The 22416-nt window shown below is 34.4% G+C and overlaps 4 protein-coding genes across 9 annotated transcripts; 1 reads left to right on the top strand and 3 right to left on the bottom strand.

Annotated features, from left to right (window-relative positions):
• Window positions 1-1555: 1555 nt before the first annotated feature.
• On the top strand, window positions 1556-4663 carry LOC111292430 (tubby-like F-box protein 5). Of its 4 annotated transcripts, none has more exons than XM_089766658.1 (6): window positions 1556-1724; window positions 1828-1950; window positions 2172-2564; window positions 2976-3063; window positions 3431-3560; window positions 3643-4663. In XM_089766658.1, exons 3-6 carry the CDS (start codon window positions 2211-2213, stop codon window positions 4313-4315), a joined length of 1245 nt encoding a protein of 414 aa, XP_089622784.1. In that variant the 5' UTR covers window positions 1556-1724; window positions 1828-1950; window positions 2172-2210; the 3' UTR covers window positions 4316-4663. The 4 variants fall into 4 exon arrangements, with proteins under 4 accessions (XP_089622784.1, XP_022740554.2, XP_022740558.2 ...); XM_022884819.2 differs by having other exon boundaries at window positions 2103-2564; XM_022884823.2 differs by lacking the exon at window positions 1828-1950.
• Window positions 4664-5588: 925 nt separating this feature from the next.
• LOC111292432 (anaphase-promoting complex subunit 10) lies at window positions 5589-7562 on the bottom strand. Its single transcript, XM_022884825.2, has 6 exons — window positions 7258-7562; window positions 7110-7170; window positions 6900-6992; window positions 6745-6815; window positions 6097-6201; window positions 5589-6010 (listed from the first exon to the last, which is right to left on the bottom strand). The coding sequence occupies exons 1-6, from the start codon at window positions 7434-7436 to the stop codon at window positions 5941-5943; spliced, it is 579 nt and encodes a 192-aa protein (XP_022740560.1). The 5' UTR covers window positions 7437-7562; the 3' UTR covers window positions 5589-5940.
• Window positions 7563-9684: 2122 nt separating this feature from the next.
• Window positions 9685-13349, bottom strand: LOC111292431 (transcription factor HBI1-like). 2 transcript variants are annotated; one of them, XM_022884824.2, is made up of 7 exons: window positions 11649-13349; window positions 11174-11374; window positions 10942-11076; window positions 10706-10777; window positions 10387-10593; window positions 10185-10292; window positions 9685-9949 (listed from the first exon to the last, which is right to left on the bottom strand). In XM_022884824.2, exons 1-6 carry the CDS (start codon window positions 12126-12128, stop codon window positions 10218-10220), a joined length of 1170 nt encoding a protein of 389 aa, XP_022740559.2. In that variant the 5' UTR covers window positions 12129-13349; the 3' UTR covers window positions 9685-9949; window positions 10185-10217. The 2 variants fall into 2 exon arrangements, with proteins under 2 accessions (XP_022740559.2, XP_089622783.1); XM_089766657.1 differs by having other exon boundaries at window positions 9927-10063; window positions 11649-12378.
• Window positions 13350-15017: 1668 nt separating this feature from the next.
• Window positions 15018-20936, bottom strand: LOC111292429 (U-box domain-containing protein 5). 2 transcript variants are annotated; one of them, XM_022884817.2, is made up of 6 exons: window positions 20158-20936; window positions 19547-19622; window positions 18700-18885; window positions 18255-18362; window positions 16448-17619; window positions 15018-16082 (listed from the first exon to the last, which is right to left on the bottom strand). In XM_022884817.2, exons 2-6 carry the CDS (start codon window positions 19601-19603, stop codon window positions 15323-15325), a joined length of 2283 nt encoding a protein of 760 aa, XP_022740552.2. In that variant the 5' UTR covers window positions 19604-19622; window positions 20158-20936; the 3' UTR covers window positions 15018-15322. The 2 variants fall into 2 exon arrangements, with proteins under 2 accessions (XP_022740552.2, XP_022740553.2); XM_022884818.2 differs by having other exon boundaries at window positions 19547-19618.
• Window positions 20937-22416: the final 1480 nt, after the last annotated feature.

Genomic DNA, 22416 nt, shown 5'->3' with positions numbered 1-22416 from the left:
AACATGTAAAGACAAAATCTTCTAAAAAAAAAACACATTCATAACAACATGCAAACATCCCAACCACAGAATCCAAACCCTATTTAACAATCAAATTTCATTAAACAAAATTAAATCTGTAATATCAAAATCATCACAACAACTCCCAAAAAACAAAGCTCACACTCAATCAAATAATAAAAAGAAACAAAAATGTATACCACAAAATAGTTGAAAAAAATAACGAAAGTAAAATCAAAGAAAAAATTCACATAGCAAATAAGCATGTCTTCGACACCACAACTTTTCTTTTCAAACTAGTAATATAAACAAAAAGAAGAAACTTCAAAAATAGATAGCAACTACACATGTCAAATACAAAAGTACAAAACAAAGATACCTATAAATAAAGTTCTTTGTCTTGCTTCGAGTGAAACATAAAACACTTATAAAAGAAGCAAAAAAAAAAATTGAAATAGACTGTGATTCTAGTAAAAGCTGCACCTATTATAAAAGAAAAAACAATTAACGCGTCAAACCTAGAGCTTTTAAAGAAAAGTTTTTTATAGGGTTTTATTGATAAATGTTTATAGATAAATGGATATATTTACATATCCCATAAGGTAAATCTATATCTTAAACTTCTTCATTTAATATAAAAATATACAACAAAAAAACTAAACCAACAAAACCCAAAACAAAAAATAAGCACATTCAATTAAAGAAAAAAATAGATTCAATTAAAAAATATCAAACAAACATCTGAAACATCAAACAACCAAACTTTCATAAAAAAATCAAAATATGCAAACAAAAAATAAAACATCAGAAACAACATGTAACAAAAAAAAAACCTAAAGAAAACCTATATATATATATATATATATATATAGCTGAATTAAACAACAATAACAAAAAAAAAAATTGTAGACGAAATAATTGATCAAAAATTAAAACAAAAAAGATCATATTCTTTTAAAAACTCTACATGTCAATGAAAATCCATTTAAAAAACTCTCAAATGAAAACTTAAATAATAAAATTGTTTAACTAAAAAACAGGTATAATATATATATATATGTATATATATGTATATATACATATATATATATATATATATATTATAAAAGACACCTATAAAAACTAAAACAAACCGGTGAAAGAAATTAAAAAAAAGCTTATCCAACATTTTTTATTTGATCCAAATGACACAACAACAATATATTATAAAAAAAACCACGTGTCTTCTTATGACAACTCATGGGATTCATTTTATATAAAGGTTTATAGATATTTTTGAAGCAAAGAATTCATAAGTGGGAAACGGAATTGATAGCATTTTAAAAAGGTCTGCCATCAAATACAAATCGGGCGGGTAGAAAAAGACGAATCTCCGGAAATACTTTATTTTTGCCACGTGTCTTAATCACAACGCATTTTTCACTCACTCATCGTCAGTTGAAGTGAACTGAGAAGACTGCGAATGTTTAACTTTATTATTATTATTTTTATTACTTTATTCTAAAAAAACAACTTTGGATCCGTTTTAAGTGAAAGAGCTTTTGTCTCAAAGAGCAGGAGGAAGAAATAAAACGCTTTGGCTGACTGATCTGGGGAGAAAACTGGTCGTGATGGTGGCGAAGGTGGCGGGGATGTTAGAAAGCCGGCACTGATGGTGCTGATGGTGGTGGCACCGGCGTTAGCAATGACGTGGCCATCTTAGGGTTCCCACTAATAAAAAAAAGGTAGCACTTGTTTTTACAAAAAAAAAAAAAAAAACATTTTTAGTAATTTATTTCATTCTGATCTGATTTTTTTTTGGTTTGCGGTGTTGTGGGTCCCTATGAGTGTGGGGATGGATCTGAGCTGGTTCAGTTCTAGGTTGATTTGAACCGGTTGGCCTAAAGCTGGTTCCCACACTTTTTCCTTCTTAAAATCTCAAGTTTTAAGCTTTCAGAGTTGATGATTTAGGTAAAAAGATATTCATTTTGTACTTTTTTTATGTCTATTTATTGGTCGTTGAACTTAGGATTTTCTTAATTTTGTGTTTTCTGGGTGTTAATTATGACTAAAGTTTCAATATTTTATTTATGGAGATTGATTTGGTGTAAATTTGGTTGTAGTTGAGCTGAGACTTGAATAGTGAAGAAAAGACGATTGTTTGTGGTGTTTGATATGTTATATATTTGCAGTTGAATATTGAGAAATTGGATTTGGTATGCTTATAAAAGATGCCACTAAAGAGTATTATGCGGGAGTTAAAGGAAATGAAAGAAGGGATTGGGAACATATCAAAAAGAGGAGGAGAAAGCAAGCTTTGGCGTAGCCGGAGTAGATCCCATGTTGCTCCTGATCAAGCACCTTCAGAATCTGAATTCGCGGAACAAAACCCGTGGGCGAATCTACCACCTGAATTGCTCTTGGATATCATCCAGAGGGTCGAAGAGAGTGAGACAGCTTGGCCTGCTCGAGCTGTTGTTGTTTTTTGTGCTGCAGTTTGTAGGTCTTGGAGGGAAATTACTAAGGAGATTGTGAAGACTCCTGAGCAATGTGGAAGGCTCACATTTCCCATCTCATTAAAGCAGGTTATACACTTTCCCTATTGGAAAATATGTCATTTTGATCCCTTGAGAATAAACTACTGCATATTTAGATTTAGCCAAATTTACATTAAGAGGAGGAAAAAAACTTTGCAAAGATATATTGGTTGTGTGCCTCTTTGTCAAGAATGTAATTGTTTTTATATCAATACATCTACACTGGCTTTTCTCTCATGGAATGAACGCTGGCTGATAATTGAATTTATAATTTTCATATTAAAAACTTTTGAATGCATGCATATATGTAAAGCTAAGTCTAAATTTCCAAAACCTTCTGAGTCTGCCACACATTCAACTATAATTCTCATGTCTGTGTCCATAAACAATGGGAGTGGCTATTTTCTTTTTCTTCGTTCTAAAAGTTTGTTTATATCTTCTGTTTGTGCTCATGAACAGCCGGGTCCTCGCGAGTCTCCAATTCAATGCTATATTAGAAGGGACAGAGCAACTTCTACATATCTTTTGTTCTATGGTCTGGTGCCTTGTAAGTCCATCTTGTTCTGATGTCCTTAGTTACTATTATTCATATACCTTTATGCTTGTCATTCTTATCTGAAAAATTGTGCTCCAATCAAAAAGTAAGTGTTACATCTTAGGTTTCTTTGAATAACCTACGATTTCAGTCTCTATTTGTTTTGATTGGAAAGCTGTGAAACATAGTGTATCGTTCCTTTGGGAAGCAACTTTGTGACATAATCAGGGTTACTCAGCTTTGTAGTTATATTGCATTTTTACTTCCTTTTAGCCAAATAATATATTCAAAACTTAAAAACCTCAATGGAGGTATCACTATTATGAAGCTTCCTCACTTTTTGAGAGGTATTCACTTGTGTTACTTCCATGATTTACAGCTGAAGGAGAGAGTGATAAATTGCTGTTGGCAGCAAGAAAGATCAGAAGGGCAACATGCACAGACTTTGTTATATCTTTGGTTGCAGATGATTTTTCTAGGGCCAGCAATACTTATGTTGGTAAATTAAGGCAAGTCTCACTATTAGATTTCTTGTGCTTGTCTGATTATTCTTTCTTCATGTCTTTGATGACATACTCTATTTCTTTTCAGGTCTAATTTTTTGGGTACCAAGTTCACCATATATGACAGTCAACTTCCATGTGACTCAATAATCCCATCAAGTACCCGATCAAGTCGTAGATTCCACTCAAAACAAGTGTCTCCAAGATTACCTGCTTGCAACTACAGCATAGGTACCATTACCTACGAGCTCAATGTTCTGCGAACAAGAGGACCAAGGAGAATGCATTGCATTTTGCACTCAATTCCTGTCTCTGCTATTCAGGAAGGAGGTACTGCCCCAACACCATCAGCATTCCCACAATCCTTTGATGAACAACTTTCTCCCTTACCCAGTTCAAAAGGAAAGGAACCGGTCATAGAAACCAGCTCCCCAAGCCTCCCAGCCACACCATTATTCTCCCCAGGCACAGGAGAACCATTAACCCTTAAAAACAAGGCTCCTAGATGGCATGAACAGCTACAGTGCTGGTGCCTTAACTTCAAGGGGCGTGTGACAGTGGCCTCTGTTAAGAATTTCCAGCTTGTTGCAGCTGTTGAGCCATCACATAATGTATCACCTGAAGAGCAAGAGAAGGTAATCTTACAGTTTGGAAAAATTGGCAAAGACATCTTTACCATGGATTATCGATACCCTCTATCTGCTTTTCAAGCCTTTGCAATCTGCCTAAGCAGCTTTGACACCAAACCAGCTTGTGAATGATCACCACTGGTTGGGTAGCTGCATCATTGATGTTGTCATGGACTATTATTACTCTTCCTTGCTTTCAAGCCTTTGCACTTCACCAGAGCAGCATTATTCCAAACTGGCCTGTGAATGACAGTACGTAGGTAGGAGAGGCATATCTTTCTCCTCTAGAATGCTTCCTGTATTTTTAGTAATGTATTTATGTTCTAATGGAAGCTTTTCTTGTATTGAATTTACCGGCTGATCCTAAGCCGTTCGGTGCATGGCTTTTCTGATCATGCATCGGACTTGTATGATCAACTTAGAACCAAAACTAAATTAACAGCAAATTGCATTTATCTAGTTGTATTATTTTATTATTAAGCATGCACGCCCTGAATAAACTCAAAACAAAGGGCCTGATGTAATGCTTAAACCTGAGTTCCACTGACACCTAAACAGAATTCTTCCTTTTCTTTCAAACTGATGTTTCCTGAGGAAGAGGAGTGGGACAAACAAGCACTCATGTTTCCTTTTTAAGGTTCAGGTTCTCATTCCAAACGCTATATGTTGGATCACTTTCGCTTGGTTGTTGTTGCAAATTGAAATTCTTTCTAGTTACTTAGAAAGGAAGCATTGAGATCCAAAAGTGAAAGGTGAATTCTGTGCAACTGATCATCTTTGGTGCAGAAAAATAATGCTTAGGCATTTCTTTACGTGTCAAAAACTCCGTTCATACCAACTTGGCTGCTTTAGCTTCTGTCTTGGTCAAATTCAGCTCTCGTTACTCATTCCAAATAGGAAAACACCAAGTTTGAGCGGTTTGATGCTAGCTTTTCCTTGATGAAGTAAGGGTAGTTGCAATTATTTCCCTTGAATTGAAAGTGTCTTCCCAATTAAGACCTCCAACTTGTATGGAAGCCACACCCTAACTAGCTGCCCTACTAAAGCAATAGCTGGAGCAGCAACCTTTTCGAAAACGAGCTACCATAACATATGCAAAGGCCGAGACACCACATGATTTGGATTTCGGATCTCGAGTCTTGGAATATTTTTAAGCGTCCTTCATGTCTCACTCCTTTAGAATGGATAGGACAGCTTTTATTCCGGTCCTTCCAGTAAGTTCAGGAATAGGCATTCGCACCTTGTGGAATCTATATCATAGCTTCAATATTTCCAATGATGATAAGATTTCAAGGTAACCTGATCACACCACCGTGGTTGTTTTCTTTTTCCTTGGAAGTTTAAACTTGAACCCTCAACATACGACGAAAACAATAATTTGTTGCAGAGTGACACATCCAAATATCTATCGCCTGTTCTCGAATATGACAAAATGTCCAAAAGACATTAGATGAAGAAGAAAAAAAAAAAAAGAAAACAACCTAAAATGGGATAATATCCAAGCTGGTTAAAAATCTGATCAGCACAAGCACGAGAGAATACTGACAATATCAACTCTTTGTCTTCCTATCAACATTGATAGATATAAAACCATCATCACGTCATACACTTACATTCCTATAAGCAGCTCCACTCAGTTTTAAAGAAATATATGGTTGCTTTCAGCAACATGTTAGTTCTCTTCAATCTGAGTCAAGATTCCACATTTCATATTCCACGTCCTTTTCTTCCCCAAGCCAGCTATTATGTCACATTTATTATCTCACAGTGGAGTATGTAATAAATTCCCTTGAAGTAAATTGGAATGGTTGGTGCGGAATTGGATTCCTGCAATAGAACAAAAAAGTTTAAATTGGAATATTGGTGATTAAAAAACTGATGCACAGAAGGATGTAAGGATCTATGGTACACACGGTCGAGGCCCATAAACTTTGATCTGGCGCACATGAGTATCCCTCCCATTAAGGTGATTTGACAAAACAGCAATTTGCAGCATAAAGGTGTTGACAAAAGTTTCTCTGCAAGACATTTTGATTAATCAGAACCCAAAATAAATCTCCATGTGCTGAGTGTAATTTTCCTCAATAATCAGGTAGCATATGCACTTTTATGCTCCAATTACAAACTGATGGTCGTAATTAACAGTGTACAGCTGAAACTTAAGAAGCAAGCATACAAAATTCTCGTACATCTCTGTTTGTTTTGGTCCATACTATGTCTTTGATCGCACTCAAGATAAACCACACCATAAATGCATGCTAGTCAGTGCTTAGAATAGAAAGTTGTTGATCATCATTTTTGAGGTTGCCTTTTATTATCAATCAACCAAAGGAGGAAATAATTAGAATAATTACAAGGGACCTAAACCAACATGCAGCAAAGAAGAATTTCCAAAAATTTTTGTAAAGAAATGAAAAAGACATAGTCTCTTAATCTGCTAATAAAGAACCAAAAGTAAGTGATCATGATTAATGACATTGCACAAATAGCCAACAAAAGAAACATGACCAAATCCAGATGCTTTAAAAACAGTTGCACTGAAACAATTTTCTGCCACTGACCGAGGATCATTTCCGGATAGCGAAAGATAAACCCAACCGGTAGGCTTGACAAGTTCCACAGTTTTAATCTCCTATTGAAAACATCCACAAACAAATTAACCAAACTGGTAAGAGTCCACAATTCTAAATAAAAAACTGAAGATTATAGATTATACCTTCAAGTTATGGAAGCCATCACCGGCTCGAATAGAGATCTTACTTGGTGTGTAGCTCTCGTCAAGCTTGAAATCCACATAAAGTACAACTAGCTTCAAAAACCCAGAAAAAAAAAAAAAAAAGAACACATTATATTAAACCCATCATCAAAAATTAATAAAAATGAAAAATTTGTGACTAAAATGAACCAAAATCAATTTTTTACCTACTTGCAACTTAACCTTCTTCTGGAACTGAATGTTAACTAAATGAGGCTGAGCTCCGTCTGATCTGAAAACCACTCAAAACAAATTAAAAGAAGTGAGAATTGAGAGTAAAATTGGAGTCAAAATATTAGAAGGGATTTCCGTTTTTAACTGCCAATAGGTTTCGAGATTGTCGTCACGGAGAGAAGAGACGCCATTGCCAGTTTTACAAGAGCTGACACTCCAAGCTGCTTTTTTGCCCATTTCTCTCAGGTCATCTTCGACAATTAAGTGTTGATTTCCTCCTGTAATCTTTCCTTCTTCTTCTGACTCTGAAGACTCTGTAGCCATTTTTCGAAAACGAAAACCCTAATTTGACCTATTCAAACAAAAATCCCCAATAAATAATTACACTTTTTCTAAGAAAGTTTGGTTAATATTTCCAAAAAAAAAAAAAAAAGGAAAAGCTCAGTTCTTCACTTAAATTTGCTGTTAAAGAAGATCAAGTACATATGAAATTGAAAATCAAAGATAAAATTTAATAAATAAATCAATAACATGTAAAAAAAAAATTATAAAGGTATAAAAAATGTAGTACCATATGAAAAGTTTAATTGAGAATTATTGAAGTAAAAAAAGATAATTTTTAATTATAAGTAGAGATGGCAACAGGTCAGATCGGGGTGAGTTTTTGTTCGTCTTGAATTCGATTCGACTTCAAACATACAAATTCGACCCCCGATTCGATTCGATAATTTTTTATTATATTTTTATCCGAACTCGATCCGATTCGATATTGTATAAAATTATATTTGACTCGATCCGACCCGAAATTAATAAAATATTATTTTTAATATAAATATAAAATTAAATATATATAAATAATATATAAATAATTATAAAATTAAATAAATAATTAAAAAAATATATTTTTATATATATATCGGGTCGGATAGGATTGGATTTGCCTAAAACCCGACCCCGATTTTTTCTTCACGTCACCCGATCCGATCCGACCAGATATCCGATTTAAAAAAAAAAAAAAACAAACCCTAATAGGTCGGATCGGGTCAAAACCCGTCGAATTCGGATATTTTTACCTTCTACTTATTGAAGTAAAATACTATTAAAAATTAGTTTCATATTACTTACAATTTATATGAATCATATCATAGGAAAACATATTTATTAGTCTTTCATCTTTTGATTTAATGATTAAGAAAATTTAAGAAAGACACTTGGACGTGAGTTCTAATTCTATCGTTTTTGTATGGATATTTACCTTCTTATTAATAAAAATATATATATTTATTCATCTATAAATTTCAATTAAATAAGTTGATTTCAATACTTATTTTTTTTTTAATTATGAACTTTGCAGATTTCACTTTATAAGAGTTTTTTTAACTTTGATTTTGGATTTTTATTTTAAGTGAATAATAAGATAGTGGGAATGCTTTATTGTATGAAGAGTGCCTTTTTTTATTGGACTCTCAAGCTCTTAAATGGAGCATAAATCAATTAGTATTTTGAAGAATGTGAATAGTAGGATTAAATACTTTTAATTTATGGTTAACCCCCTTGCATTTTTTGTAAACTGGTTTTAGTTTATTAAATTGAAATTTTCTAAGGCCCACTTGAAATTTTATAAAACTTTCAAGAATTCAATCATAAAATAGAAAAAAAAATCATTTCTATTACACATCCAAATAGATAAAGAGGATCAGTTTAGTTATGAGGAGGAAAATATTCTGAAAATTTTATTACTAAGCATAATACATTGCTTTTGCCAAAACTATAATTAAAGTCAAATTCTAAGATTTAATAGTTGTGTTTGATGATGTTTCTGGTACCATCGGATATAAGTTAAAAACTAAGATGCAATTGGTAAAAGACAAAGAAGGCACCAACATTATTGTATGACTATCTATTCCAGCATTGGATTTTTTTGAAGCCATGGCATTTTAGAATAATGCTATTAAAATTTTAACCATATCAGATGTCATCAATTTGTAAACAGTGATGAAAATGATATTGCAAAATGATAGATGAACCAGGTTCTTTTCATTAAAAAAAAAAAAATCGAATCCTACTTTTTGGTAGAAGATTTGCACCAACGACTGAACCACATGTTTGGGTGTATAGAAGAACCATGTTTTTGGACCATAATGAGAAAACAGCTTACGGTCCCGCAATGATCAAGAAATTTAGATGTAATCCTAGTGTTAGTATCTTATACCATCTGATTGAGTTGTCTTCGTTTTTTGTTCTGTAAAGGAGAGTTTTCATTTTTGCAAGCTACCAAAGCTCATCCAATGAGGCAAAAGTTGGGCGGCAGATGGGCCATTTCTGTCATTAGCTCCTACCCTTTTCACTCACCTCTATCATCTTTCTTGCCCCCACAATGATTTGAAGTTTCCAACCGAATGCCTCCTCTGTCATTTTCTACTCTTATCTGCTTTTTAGTGTGGTCCTCTCCACTTTCTCTCCTCACTTTCACAGGCTAGAAAGACGCATCTATATTCATTATATTGGGCAAACATACAGACAAGACACATATCTCTAGTCATTATACAGTGGAAATATGGAAATCTTGTGATTTATCATATGGATGGATAATGTTTTATTAGAATAGTGGGACTATACATGAAGAACAAGAATTTGTTCATTGAGTAATTTGTTGGAATCATAGTAATAAAATCCTGTATGATGATGAATAGTGTCCAAAAAAAATAACATCTCCATCTTGATGCTGCTAGGATTTCAAGAATGGTAACTATTAGAATCTTTGAAATAAATCCTGTAAGAAGGTGAATGATAGCATCTAAAATTATATTCCGTCTTGAAGTCTGATACGATAGTGTCTGCAGAAAAAAAGTAAACAACAAATCTTAGCAGGTAATTGAGGCAGGCAGGAACTGCAATGGCAGATGTTTTTTGCTAGTTGGAAGAATGAACAAAGGAAAAACAAATATATCCTGCAAGTAAAATGAGTAATGAAGGAGAAGGGGATTATCAATTTCATTTCACATTAGAAAAGTTTATGTACAGAGAGGAATTGGAGGGGAAAATAAGAGAAAGAGAGATTGCTAGAGCTACCTGTTGATGGAGACAAAAATTAGTTGATCATTCTTAATGAAACCCCATATTGTACACATTGTAAAGACCTTGAGGATCCGTGTTCCAAGTTGAAAATGGTTGCAGTTGCTGCAATATGATGTTGAGCCATATAAGACATAACAGAATCATAAATGAAAGCAGGGAATAAGAGTAGTTAAAACCATAGAGTAGGAATAATTACAGTCACGCAGGATGAGCCGAGAGCTTGTTCTGGGATTAGCATAGAAGCACTTGCAATTCCTTCAGTTGCTGTCCCTGGAGGGTGCATTGTAGCATCTAATATGCAATTTACAGCTTCTTTTTGCAATGGATTCAACTGAAGGCAGGCCAAATTGGCCATTGCTGGTGACTTAGCGGCTGCTGGAAAATTGGCGACATAAGCAGGAAACTTCATTGCATGATTATTTAAGAACAAGTCAGTCATAGAAGAAATAACTTCTTGTTGTCCATTTCCTCCAATGATCAGTGAGAAAGGACAGTTTAGGAGGCTGTTTTCTCACCTCTTTCACATGTAGGTTGTCAACATTGAATTCTACACTTGGATTCAGCGCAGCAAGCTTCGTAGACAAAAACTGCAAGTATATTAAATTAGGACCCGATAAGTTAACAAAAAGATCCATCAGGTCAGGAATTTGAATGCTAGTATCAGCAATCCCTTCCTCTATCCCAGGCCGCAAACTCCTTTGTACCCAAAAAAAAAAAATCAAGGCTAACAAGATCAATATGTCTATCTTACCTCAACCTGCCTTTGGAGAGATTGAACATAATTGATTATTTCATCTAGCATTCCAGCTTTGCCTGTGATTTTATTACAACCAGGGACTAAATCTTGCAAGCATTTCATCTTCTTACTGATCTTTTCCCTTCTGGCCTGTACATTACAGAGAGATAAAGGCCATATCAGTTAAGATTGCTACTAATTTTCCTTAGCAATTAAAACTCAAAATTCAAAAAATTTTCCTACTTACTCTTTCTGCCAAGCTGTGACTGTCGGTAGCCTGGCCACGACGTGCCCTTACATGAATGTAATCTGGCTTCTGGACCTCTGAAGCCTTCGACTTCTCCTTTGAAGAATTTCTGGAAACTTCTGCACTGCATTTTGTTTTAACCTCAGATTCCGCTTCTACTTCTTTAATCTTCTTGTCTTTGCATTTATAGTCTGCAACAGCCTGTACAACAAAAGTTAAATACCTTAATGACCACTATATGTAGCTGCTTTGATCTAGTAATTCACAGAACTTTGTTTCAATTCCCTTTGTGCTGAAGGCATCTGAACCAAATTAAAAGAAAAATCTTCATCACAATTCATACATGGTTTCTTTCATTAATCAAAGAAAAATCTTTGCCTCAAAGGATTAAATTTATTCAAAAGTTCAGAATTCATTCTTCTAAGAAGCTAAAACTCCGAGTGGATAAATTTGAAGTGAAGACATAGTAAAAAACCTTTGCTTTTCTCTTGTTAAAGTTCTCTCTGCCCGTGGTAGACTCCATTTTCTCCAAAACCACATCCTCTCCTTCCTCTTTAATAACAGCAGCCTGGAAAGCTGTCATCTGACAGCCAGAAGTCCGGGAAATACTGTAATCTGCAGCAGCCTCTGGCATCACCAAATCCATCTTACTGACACCAAACTCTGGTCCAGCGACTGAAAAGTTCACAAATTTGTGAAAATCATCACTACCCAGATAAACTTCTGGCATTTTCAGCTCAACCAACTGTCCACCACATAAACTGCTTCCAAGCAAACCCTGAAACTGAGGCACTGAACTTGTACATAATTCAACATGAGCATTATTTTGGACCACATAGTTTTGCTGCTGCTGCTGTTGCTGCAGCCATTTCAACCTTGCTTGTTGTTTCTCAAGCACTGTCAAGTCCATTCCATTATATGTACAGCTTCCCAGGGAGTGCAAACTAGGAAACATCTCTGGTCAGTCTCTGAAGAGGAGAAATGGAATTTTTTTGCTTTGTTCTCTTAACTTTTTGAAGACTTCTTTTTCCAGGGAAACTAGTTATTACTAAGGCGAAAGAAAATGAATTGAGAGATGACTTAACAAAGATGAATTTGCAAGGAGAGATATATAAAGGATAGGATTTGGATAGAAGAGAGGCAAAGAATCACAAAAGAATGTAAGCCATTAACGAGAGCTTGTGGACAATAGGACCGAGTGACATAATCGCCATGTGAGAATGTCCGCTTATAACAGAAAACGGAAACGCTACAAAACGGGTTTCGAGGTTCGGTTTATGGTTGAGGTTAATCTTTTCAAGGTTTGGTCGAGGTGATTCAAACGAATAGAGATATTTGAAGGCTTCACATACAGATCAAAACTTTAGATTTGGTGAGTTTTCAACTTCAAAAAATCTTTAGCTCTAAACATTAAACAAACAATCAAATCAAGTTGTTTGATGAACCTCCAGGTGAATGAGATAATTAAAAATAATGAGCAGAATAAAAACGCTAGAGGAATGGGTTGAACCTCTTAACAACCGTACGCTTTAACTGACTGAACTACTCCAGCTTTATTAAATTTTTTTATATTCTATTTCTTAAATCTTATAAGAAAAGCATCAATGTTCCTTTTGGTTCGAAAATAGTTAAGAAGGAAATATGTAAATGGAGAACGAACTGTAGTCACATGCTTTTGTGAGAAAAAGTGATCTCAACTTTCAAGTAATCCTTTTTCTTTTCCTCTACTCCTTTGGAAGAGATAAGGAAAAAAAGAGGCCAAGTCTCTATTACAGCTAAGCGTCCATTTAAAGTTTCACATAAGCAAAATCAGTTTGGAATCTGGGTCAAGCCTAAAGGGCAGCAAGCAAAAATATCTTTCTAAAATTACAAAGAAACCAGCTGCAAAGATACCTTCCAATATCCTGTGACTGATTCAGGGACAAGCCTGTTAAATATGTGCATTTTTGCAGGTATATATATGAGTTTTTGTATAGGTTGAAGCTCATTGAGGATAAGGGGTAGGGGATGGTTAACGGAAAGATCTCTGTTTTCCAGGCAAAGAATATTTGCATGGATGTATTGAATGGATTATACGAGTAACCAACAGACAATGTGTGCCAAATTAGGCAGCATAAAAACAAATCCCACCAATCAGACTTTATTTTTTTAATCTAAGAAATACACATCACAAGACATAGATGACAGCAAGCTTTTTCATATTTTATACTTGTAAATTATTCCCAAAGAACCAAAAATGAAGGGTACATAAGAATTCCAACTTTTTAGTTACTATACACTATTTATTTTATATTAGTTAAGTTTTGGGGAAAAAAAAAGGACTACCATTTAGCCTTTTTTTATAATTGAAATTTTTTATTTCAAAAAAAAAAAAAAAGCAGAGACCAAGTCAGCTACAAATATAACCAGAGAGGGATAGCCATTTACAGATGACTATTTAGGTTATATTTCAACCATATTTGATTTTTTATAATACTATTAAAGAATATCTTTCCCAAGGGATTTTAACCATACATTTCCTTATGTTTAGTTTGACGTATTCAATTAAGAGTATCTCTTTCCCAAGCGATTTTAATCATACATTTTTTTACGTTAGTTCAGTATATTCAATATTTTACTCTCGAATTTCTTTATAAGAATTTTAAATTGACAAGAAAAGAGAAACTATCTTTGATTATATTCAGTTTAGCTTAGTTAAGTTTGTTTCTTGATATCCAATTTACTCTTATACTTCATGGGAGATGGTTTCATTGATGGGCTGTTATTTTTAACTTGTATGAACTTCATGATGCATTAACAGTGCTTAGTAATGATGGGGTAAAAAAATGAGGAAAATAGCACATTAACAATAAGGGATAAAGACAAAGCATGTACATCCAAGGGCCCAGCTCTAGTTAGATGTAAATAGCTTGAAGAATGGGTATGAGGACAAGGGATGGTAGGATAGGAGACCATGTGTAGGGGCCAGGGGGTCTGTTGGGAGGGCCCTTCACCAACTTCATATGGGCATGTCTCCATAGGATTTGGCCATGAAGGCGCCTCACTAACTTACGCTGATGAGATTAATCTCACTCCCAAACCTCACCATTGGCTATTGTCCCCTGCCGACTCACTGAAGTAACGTACCAATCATCGGATATGAATATAATAGCAAACTTAAAAGAGAGGAAAGCCTATCAGATATGAATTTATCATCTCCTCTATAGAAAAGTTGAATACCTACCCCATAGCTATACTTAAGCCGCTAAACATTGAGAAGTTAAAGATATTCTCAGGTTTGAGAATGTTTTCTTCTTGTAGGAGCAAAGCCTGAAGAAAAGGATTTGCTGACACAATCAGCAAGAAGAGTCTACTGCATTAGCAGAAAACAATGAGCAGATCCAAGACTTAACAACATGTCCCCCCTGAATATTTTTGTTCTGGCACTTCATGAAAAAGGATGTGGAAGGCAATGATGCCTACCATGGTAGTCCCCATATATGCCCGCATGCTCATATATCATGGTCATTTCATTATCCCTATATATGCATACTGTTCTTTTTTGTGATCTTTCAACCAATATTTGACAACATATAAAAATCAGTAACACAAATTGAGAGAATCAGTTTGTGCTTCCTCAGGAAAATTAGGACGTGATGTGGAAGGATTGAAAGTTTAGGTGAGGGATCATGCAGAATATTATAGCATCGTGATTGAGTTACAAGGAAAAACAGAAATCTGACCTTCCATATTAAAAGAGTATGAAGGCAACTAGTAGGCTTCTTTTGGTCTCCTTTCCTATAGATCACTAGATTTGTTTTGGTTTGTATGTAAGGTCCAATAACACATATGAAGCTGCCTAAGATTACGGGAAAAGGTACAAAGTACTTCAACACTAGCCAAAAACTGTACATTCTTAAGAATTATACAACCAGAGAATGACAGCAGATACATCATACAAATAATCAAATTTAAGAAACCCGATCATAGAAATTAGTGTTGGAGCCGTACAAAATCATGCAACAACTAGCCACATTTAGTTACAGTATGATGATATCAGTGCCAAATCCCAGTAAGCAAACCCCTCCCGGTCCCAGGGAAGGGGAAAGAATCTTACCAGGCAGAATATTTGTTAACCCCAATGTCGATAGAGAGCAGAAAATCCCTTTTTCATTTCTTCTTTTTTAGTGCACTGGATCTTGAAAACATTGGCAATTTCACTCCAAACAATGACTTATGAGACTTCTTGTCTTTGGAATAGTTAGCATCTTCGGATGTCACATTGTCAGATTGAAAGCATTCTTGTTCATAATCACCACAGTTGGTATCTCTAAGGAGCCGTAGCAATTCCAATGCACTTGCCTTTCCTTTTTCACTCCCATTAACAGATACATCAAAAAGGGCAGGGAATATATTATCACACTTATCCATCACTAAGTGACAATATTCAACACGTTGCGAGCACAATGCAAGGAGAATAGCCAGTGCATGCTCTTGATCCTCATAACTGTCAGTCTCAAGTAACATAGCAATAGAAGAAATGCATCCTGAAGTTTGAGTTATAGAAGCCCTAGCCTCTTGGTTACAGCACAAATTTCTCAACAACAGTATACAGTGCCTTGCAAGAGTGGTGTCTTGTAAGAATGGAACAAATTTTGGGATGCATTCTAAATACACCAAAGTGGAACAAACATCGGTGCTTGAGGAAAGATTCCCCAAAATTTTAATGACTCGTTCCTGGAATTCTGTGATTTTTGAGTCAAGAATATTTAAAATGGAAGGAAGAGCACCAGATGCAGCAATCTTAGATCTACAACTGCTATGGCCGGACAACACTTCTATAATGTCAAGAACCTCTTTAGTTACTTCTGAGTCGAGAAACAATGAGAACAGACTATATGCATCTTCATTTAAGTATCGCATGCCACTCCTGCAAGAAGCTCACAAAGCAAGGAAAATGTCACAAATAAGCCCCTCTTGAAAAGATTCATGATCATAAATAAGGTCAGGGATAATGGACACAACCAAACCATGTTTTAAATTATCAAAACCGCATGCAGTTCTGTGATAGACATCACAAGCTTTGTGTGAGCATGAGACCGATCAGGAGTATTTTAAGTCTTGCAGGACAAAGTATTGACAAGGAAATTAGAAAATACCAAAAAAAGACAAGCACATTGAAATTCTCAGCACAGTTTGGAGGTAGAAAAACAATAAAATCATCCCTAACTAATGACATCTCATATCATAAAACATGGTACAGTAGCCACTATTGCACATGCAAGAACCCATTACCTGCTTTTGCTCAGAAATGTCAATAACAACTGCAATCCAGCTCTCTCTGCTCTTATATCGTGTAAATCATGAGCACTGCTCAAAAAATTAATCAGAGGTTCAATGGAATTATTGGATGACATAGAAGGACAAACCAGATCATCACATTCCAAATGAGTTTTAATATCTTCAACCATCTTGCATTTTGAATCCCAATCAAGCTCGGCAAGGCTAGATAGAGACTCCAAATCCATCCCACTTCCATTGCTGGGAGATTGATATTGGCACAGATCATCATCGTTCTGCTCTGGTATCAAACTTGGGACATCTGCAATTTTGTTGCGTGATACATCCGAAGTATAACTTGTATCTAAAGATCTAAGTGATATACTGCTGATGTCCACTGGAAAGTGGAGATCATTTATAGAACTGCCAAAACTAGTAATGGAAGTGGAAGAAGTTTCCAACAATTGAAGATCATCTGGTTGCATGCCTGGGTACTGAAGGGTGACTCCATTCTTGATACACCATTTTGATATCAGATCCTTCATGACAGCATTTGGGGTCAATGACAGATGGGCCAGTTTCATTTTAGTTTTTGGACACATATCATTACCATCATCAAACCACTTCTGAATCCAAATCCTTTCAAATGTTTGTCCAGAAGCAATGACAACAGGATCACACATCAATCTTGAAGATATGGGGCACTTAAATTCCTCAGGAGGTATAGCTCTACTTAACTTATCATCTTCAGCAGCATACCGCTTATACTCCAGATGAGATCCCACGTCAACAGAGTGAGCATGCATAAAATTAGTACTAGAGTCGTTAACTGCAAATGCTCCTTCGTTCTGATCAGTTGTGTTGTCCGTTTGCTCGCAAATAATCAAGGTAGCATACTTCCTCAACAGATACAGAAGATATTTTAAGATCTTTTTCTTTTGTTGGTCAGTGTCACTCACTTTTTCCAGCAACTTCTTAATAGATCTTTTTTCTATCAAGATGGCTGTTGAAGACGTAATATGCAGTCGTGATGCTGCAGTTTGAATAGCTTTCATTTCAGCGTATTCCATTGAATCTGACCCCGCAGCTCCCCGCTGAAGCAATTCTTTTACAACCTTCCCTGCCTCTTCTTCAAATTTATCAGGCACAAAATTTGCAGCTCGCAGATCATCAACAAGTTGAGAGATCTGCAACAACATTTCACTATCAGCTTGAATAAAGAATTGAACACTATGAAAATGTTATCTAAAACTAAAATGTAATTGATTTAACAATAAGGTTGAAACAACTCCTCTATGAAAGCAGGGTTAGGTGTACATCTGACCCTAACTAGCACTGCAAAGAATTGGCTTCGAACACTTAGCTGCCATTTCCCCTTTTTAATTATCTTAAATTCCAATTCAAAAGCCCAAAATGTATCAAAGAATGCAGAATTCATGGTTGCTTTTCCAAAAACTTGTGAACTTTCAAAGCAATGAAAAAAGGAAAAATTAAATCAACAAGTGGAAAGAAAGCAGGGGAATCTGGAAAAGGTCCAAGTTTACAAATTATCCAAATTTGATATTTTGGCAACGTTGACAATCCTCAATCACTGTACTAAGAACAGTTCCCATGTATCAGAGAATAAACATGCATAATACCAGTTCAGTAGGTGCATTGCTAAAATTGCCAAAGATAAAAGACAAGCTATTTAAAACACATGAGATTTGATCCATCATCTTCCAGCCATTTGGTTGGGACAATAGAAAAGGAAAATACAAGAAATTGTTTGCAACAAAGAAGGGTGAACAGAAAGATTAATAAGACGTGTAACTTAACAAACCTCAACAGCCAGCATAACTGGAACCATAGTCTGTATTTGGCATAAACCTTGTTCCAACAAGTTCTTCGATTTTTGAAATCTTGAAACTATCACATCTGCCGTTATTGCCTGAAAGTAATTGGAGAGAACTATCAACCAAAAGGTATAACTTGATCAATCAAATGAGTGATAAAACAAAGAAAAAAGAAGTTTTCTATTTAAGCTCACAAACACCAACAAGACATCCCATGGAGGACTTATATCTACCAGAGATGCCAGTAATGAAAAGTTAAAATCTTTGGAAGAGTACATATCATCAGATTGTTATAAGAACTGACCTTGCAACAGACAGGTCATAAACCCATAACCATCATTTTAATAAAAATGAAAATCATGATAAAACTTGCCCTTCATAATCAGTAAGGCAATAATAACCACAAAATTAAGTATTTAAACAAAAACATACCAGATAGAGTTTACTGGACTCGCTGCAGTACTGAAGAAGTAACTTTGCTCTCTCAATTGCACTGTTCAGTGAGCATAGTGCCTTTATTCCTGAGGAGCATCTAGGTCGAGCAGCTTCAATTTCTGGAAATATCCTTATAATTCTATCAACCAGCTTCCTAAGTTCTGTGCACATCATGTGATGCACCTACAATTATCAATATTATTTATGAGAAAATTGTGGTCTTTAAAATATTCAAAAAGGAAAGTCGGCTCAAATTTGAATTTGTTCAATAATTGTGAAGGCAGACTATGTCATTTATCTTTCCTCTGACAGATACATGCACTACCCCCCAATTCTAAGTTCAAAGAAAACCCTAAAATTTTGTTACAGAAAAACAGAGATCCATACTTGAACAAAGACAAAGAAGAAGATTTTCTCATACTTTTTAACACTTTCTAGTTTAGCTCAGCCATTAAATATTGATGGCATCATAAAGGAGAATATATATTACATTTTCCTTATAAATAATTAGAATTTATATTGTGCATAAATAGTTTCAGCGGTGCATAAGTAAAGCTTACCCATGTTGGACGTATATCAAACACCTTAAAGCAGACATGGGTATGATGATATGATCCTTTTTATATATAAGCCAAAACTCAAGAAAATTTGAATGATTCCAGCAAATATATATCAATTTACTCGGTAACAATCAAACTGTACAGTCATAGTATGAACTGCAAAGATTTATTTACTTGAAATATATATACTTTTAAAATACATAGGCTGCAGACCAAGTAGAATTACTTAAATGCAAAAATTCCATGTTGAAACAGAAAAAGAGAACAACACTCAGTAATTGTACCTTAAAGGAACTAGGATAGGATGGAGTTTCCACTACTTCAGCAGCATCAGTCCCCATTCAACAGATAGTATCCTGACTAAAGAAACATAACACAAGTCAAGTAGTTAAACAGATCAGAAACAGCAAAGCAGCACGAGGAGCAGCTAGAAGCTAATCACAATAATAAAGTTCTCAGACTTTCCAGACATCTATTAAGCAATAAAAGATGAAGAAGGGTTTCTATATTGGCTCTGCTAACATTTCTATGTGTAGCTTTATGGTTGTCATTAACTATGCATCTTTCGCTCATAGACTTTGTGGTGAAACTTCAGTCAACGAAGAAAGATATACAAAACATATCAATCAGGCCTTTGTACCCCGCCTCCCCCTCCCACCCCACCCCTAACCACCCCCGTCAAAAAATAAATAATAAATAAATAAAAACATATATGTAATTATATATATCAGTATGCTTAGTTATGATAAACATAAGAATATCAAGCACGCTTTTGAATATTTCTTTTATTAGGATTTGAGATTTTATTTAAAATTTTAATTTTGGACTTAATCAAGATAAACAATTATGGGAATTGGGATACAGATTAGGGAAGGGAGAGTAAGAGAAAACTCACCTGTGGAAACCAGAGCAATGATGAAGAGAAGCTCCTTTTTTTGTATATGTATTTTTTAAGCTCTAGAACAACACCAAATATACAGAAGTTGAACCACCAGAGGCAAAGACTCTTTATTAAGCAAAATAACCACAACCAGAGGCAGAGACTCTTTATTAAGCAAAATAATCACAACCAAATACTTGGCGACTTATATAAGTAAGCACTTCAGCGAAGATATCATTGTAGCCACCAGAGAAACAGAGACTTTCCACTTGCAGAAACCAATTTAAAAAGCAACCTAAACCCTCACAATACAAAGTTAATTTTTTTTTTTACTCCAAAGTTGAATTCAAGGCATCAAAAGAATTGTCTTGCAGCTCTACCATAGATGAGCAAAGTGAAAAGGAAACAGTAGTTCAAAAAAAGCTTTAAAGATGACCAAGCTGATTGCATAATCATCTTGCTAAAAAAAAAAAAAAAAAACAGTTTCTTGCGCTTGCTGATGATCCCAAAACTCAAAAAATCATTTCGACAGACATAGATGAATATATTGTTAAAAAAAGAACCTTGAAAAGGTAAGAAACACCAGAAAAATGAAAACTCCTTCAATAACCCACCAAAAAAAATTGACTGCCAATTAGAACCTTCAGCTTTTAGAGCCCTTCAAGACAAGGCAACCAAGAAAATCAGAAACCCAAGAAGAAAAAAAAGAAAATCTTTAAACCAGGAAAATAAAAATTTGCCGAAAAAGGTTTTTTTTTTTTTAACAATGAAAGTCTTGGCAAAGAAGAAAATACAGCGAGAGAAAAGCAAGAAAAGTTCTTATATTTTTTATTTTAGACTTAATCAAAATAAAGATAAAACAAAGCCAAAAATAAAGACTTAATCAAAATAAAGATAAAACAAAACCGGAAAAAAGACCCGTCAACGGGCCCATCCCTCTCCAAGCCCTGGTGAACGATATCAAGTATCAGGGTCTTCGGTCGCCCATGAGCTAATGACACTCTTTAAGACAGTGAAGTTTTAAAGTTCTCGACTCTCCTCGCTTCAAGCCAAAAAAAACGATTTAACAGTCACAGGAATTCTCTCACATGCCTGTGATGATTTTCAACCGCTGACATTTCATGATTGTGAGTCCTACTTCATCTGGGTCGAATCCATCGGTGATTAGGGTTTCGGGAGTAGCCACTGATGATGATCAATGATAGGCTCACGCTTCTATGTTCGGACAACGCAGTCTCTCTTGAATGGCAAGGGGGCGCCTTGCTTTAATAATTGAAAAAGTCAAAAGCGTAGCCAATTAGAGAAAAGTCCCAAAACCATATTTCACTTGCTAATTTAATTTAGGTTATGAGATTGCCACAAATTAATTCTTTTTTTGCAATTTTCTTGCTAAATTTAATTGCTACTAGTTGTTTTTCTTCCCTTTTTCTTTTTTTGCAAGTTCAACAATTAAATTCCACTTTCTGTCCACTTGATAATTAAAATTATTAATGATTAATTTATATTAATATTAAAATATCTTATGAATTGATATACTAATCAATTGACATCAACTTAATAAAAAAATATCTTAAAATATTATAATAAAATAAGATTTGACACAACCATAGTGGGTGAAAAAAAAAAAATTATATTTAAAAAATTCAAATGAGTGGAATAAAGCAACCATAGTGGGTGAAAAGAAAATAAAAAATTATATTTAAAAATTTCAAATCAGTGGATAGTTTTTTTAAATGCATATGGGTAAAAAATTTATTGAGCAGAAAAATAATTTTTATTATATTTTAAAAGTTGAAAAAATTAAATACCTTTAATTTCATTTTGTTATTATAATTTTGATTTGAGTTTTAAGTAATTTCTCAAATTGAGATGTTGTTGGCTTGTTGCTTGACTCATAATATCAAATTCAATCACATATTTTAAAATCAATATAAATATGAAGTAAAAGACATTTAAGTCCTTTTAAATTTTTTAAACATATATTTTTATTTACAAAAAAAAAAAAAGACTATTCAATTCTACATTAAAAAATTACCTAAATAACTACTGTTTTTAAAACTTAAAAAAAAAAAATCTACCTACATTGTTGTACCAAATTCAAGTATTAATATTAGAGAATCCCATAGCCCATATTCCATGTTTATTTGGTTTAATTTTCTTGCTAATCTAAATCATTTTGTTTGCTGAAAATTGTACTTATAAAAGTATGTGAAGGTTCATGTATAGAACATTTTAGAGCAGCCAAAGACTGTTCTTTGGCTGCTGCTTTAGTGG

The sequence above is a fragment of the Durio zibethinus genome, chromosome 10 (genome assembly GCF_047325235.1).
Source record: "Durio zibethinus cultivar Kanyao isolate XHJ-2024 chromosome 10, ASM4732523v1, whole genome shotgun sequence".
NCBI classification, from domain to species: Eukaryota; Viridiplantae; Streptophyta; class Magnoliopsida; order Malvales; family Malvaceae; genus Durio; species Durio zibethinus.
Note: the sequence above shows the minus strand (reverse complement) of the source record. Positions and strands in the feature narration are given on the sequence as shown.

Bases quoted from the DNA above. Each gene is read 5' to 3' on its own strand.
- LOC111292431 (XM_022884824.2), bottom strand. From the start codon at position 12,128: ATGTTTCCTAGTTTGCACTCCCTGGGAAGCTGTACATATAATGGAATG. The intron at 10,778-10,941 runs GTAAGATAGACA...ATATACTTGCAG, and splicing joins CTCTCCAAAGGCAGGTTGAG to TTTTTGTCTACGAAGCTTGC. The intron at 10,594-10,705 runs GTGAGAAAACAG...CATGCAATGAAG, and splicing joins ACAACCTACATGTGAAAGAG to TTTCCTGCTTATGTCGCCAA.
- LOC111292430 (XM_022884823.2), top strand. From the start codon at position 2,211: ATGCCACTAAAGAGTATTATGCGGGAGTTAAAGGAAATGAAAGAAGGG. The intron at 2,565-2,975 runs GTTATACACTTT...GCTCATGAACAG, and splicing joins TTCCCATCTCATTAAAGCAG to CCGGGTCCTCGCGAGTCTCC. The intron at 3,064-3,430 runs GTAAGTCCATCT...CATGATTTACAG, and splicing joins GTTCTATGGTCTGGTGCCTT to CTGAAGGAGAGAGTGATAAA.
- LOC111292432 (XM_022884825.2), bottom strand. From the start codon at position 7,436: ATGGCTACAGAGTCTTCAGAGTCAGAAGAAGAAGGAAAGATTACAGGA. The intron at 7,171-7,257 runs GTTAAAAACGGA...AGTGGTTTTCAG, and splicing joins AATCTCGAAACCTATTGGCA to ATCAGACGGAGCTCAGCCTC. The intron at 6,011-6,096 runs GTGTGTACCATA...GTTCTATTGCAG, and splicing joins AAAGTTTATGGGCCTCGACC to GAATCCAATTCCGCACCAAC.
- LOC111292429 (XM_022884817.2), bottom strand. From the start codon at position 19,603: ATGGGGACTGATGCTGCTGAAGTAGTGGAAACTCCATCCTATCCTAGT. The intron at 18,886-19,546 runs GTACAATTACTG...TGATAATTGTAG, and splicing joins CCTATCCTAGTTCCTTTAAG to GTGCATCACATGATGTGCAC. The intron at 18,363-18,699 runs GTATGTTTTTGT...AATTACTTTCAG, and splicing joins AGTCCAGTAAACTCTATCTG to GCAATAACGGCAGATGTGAT.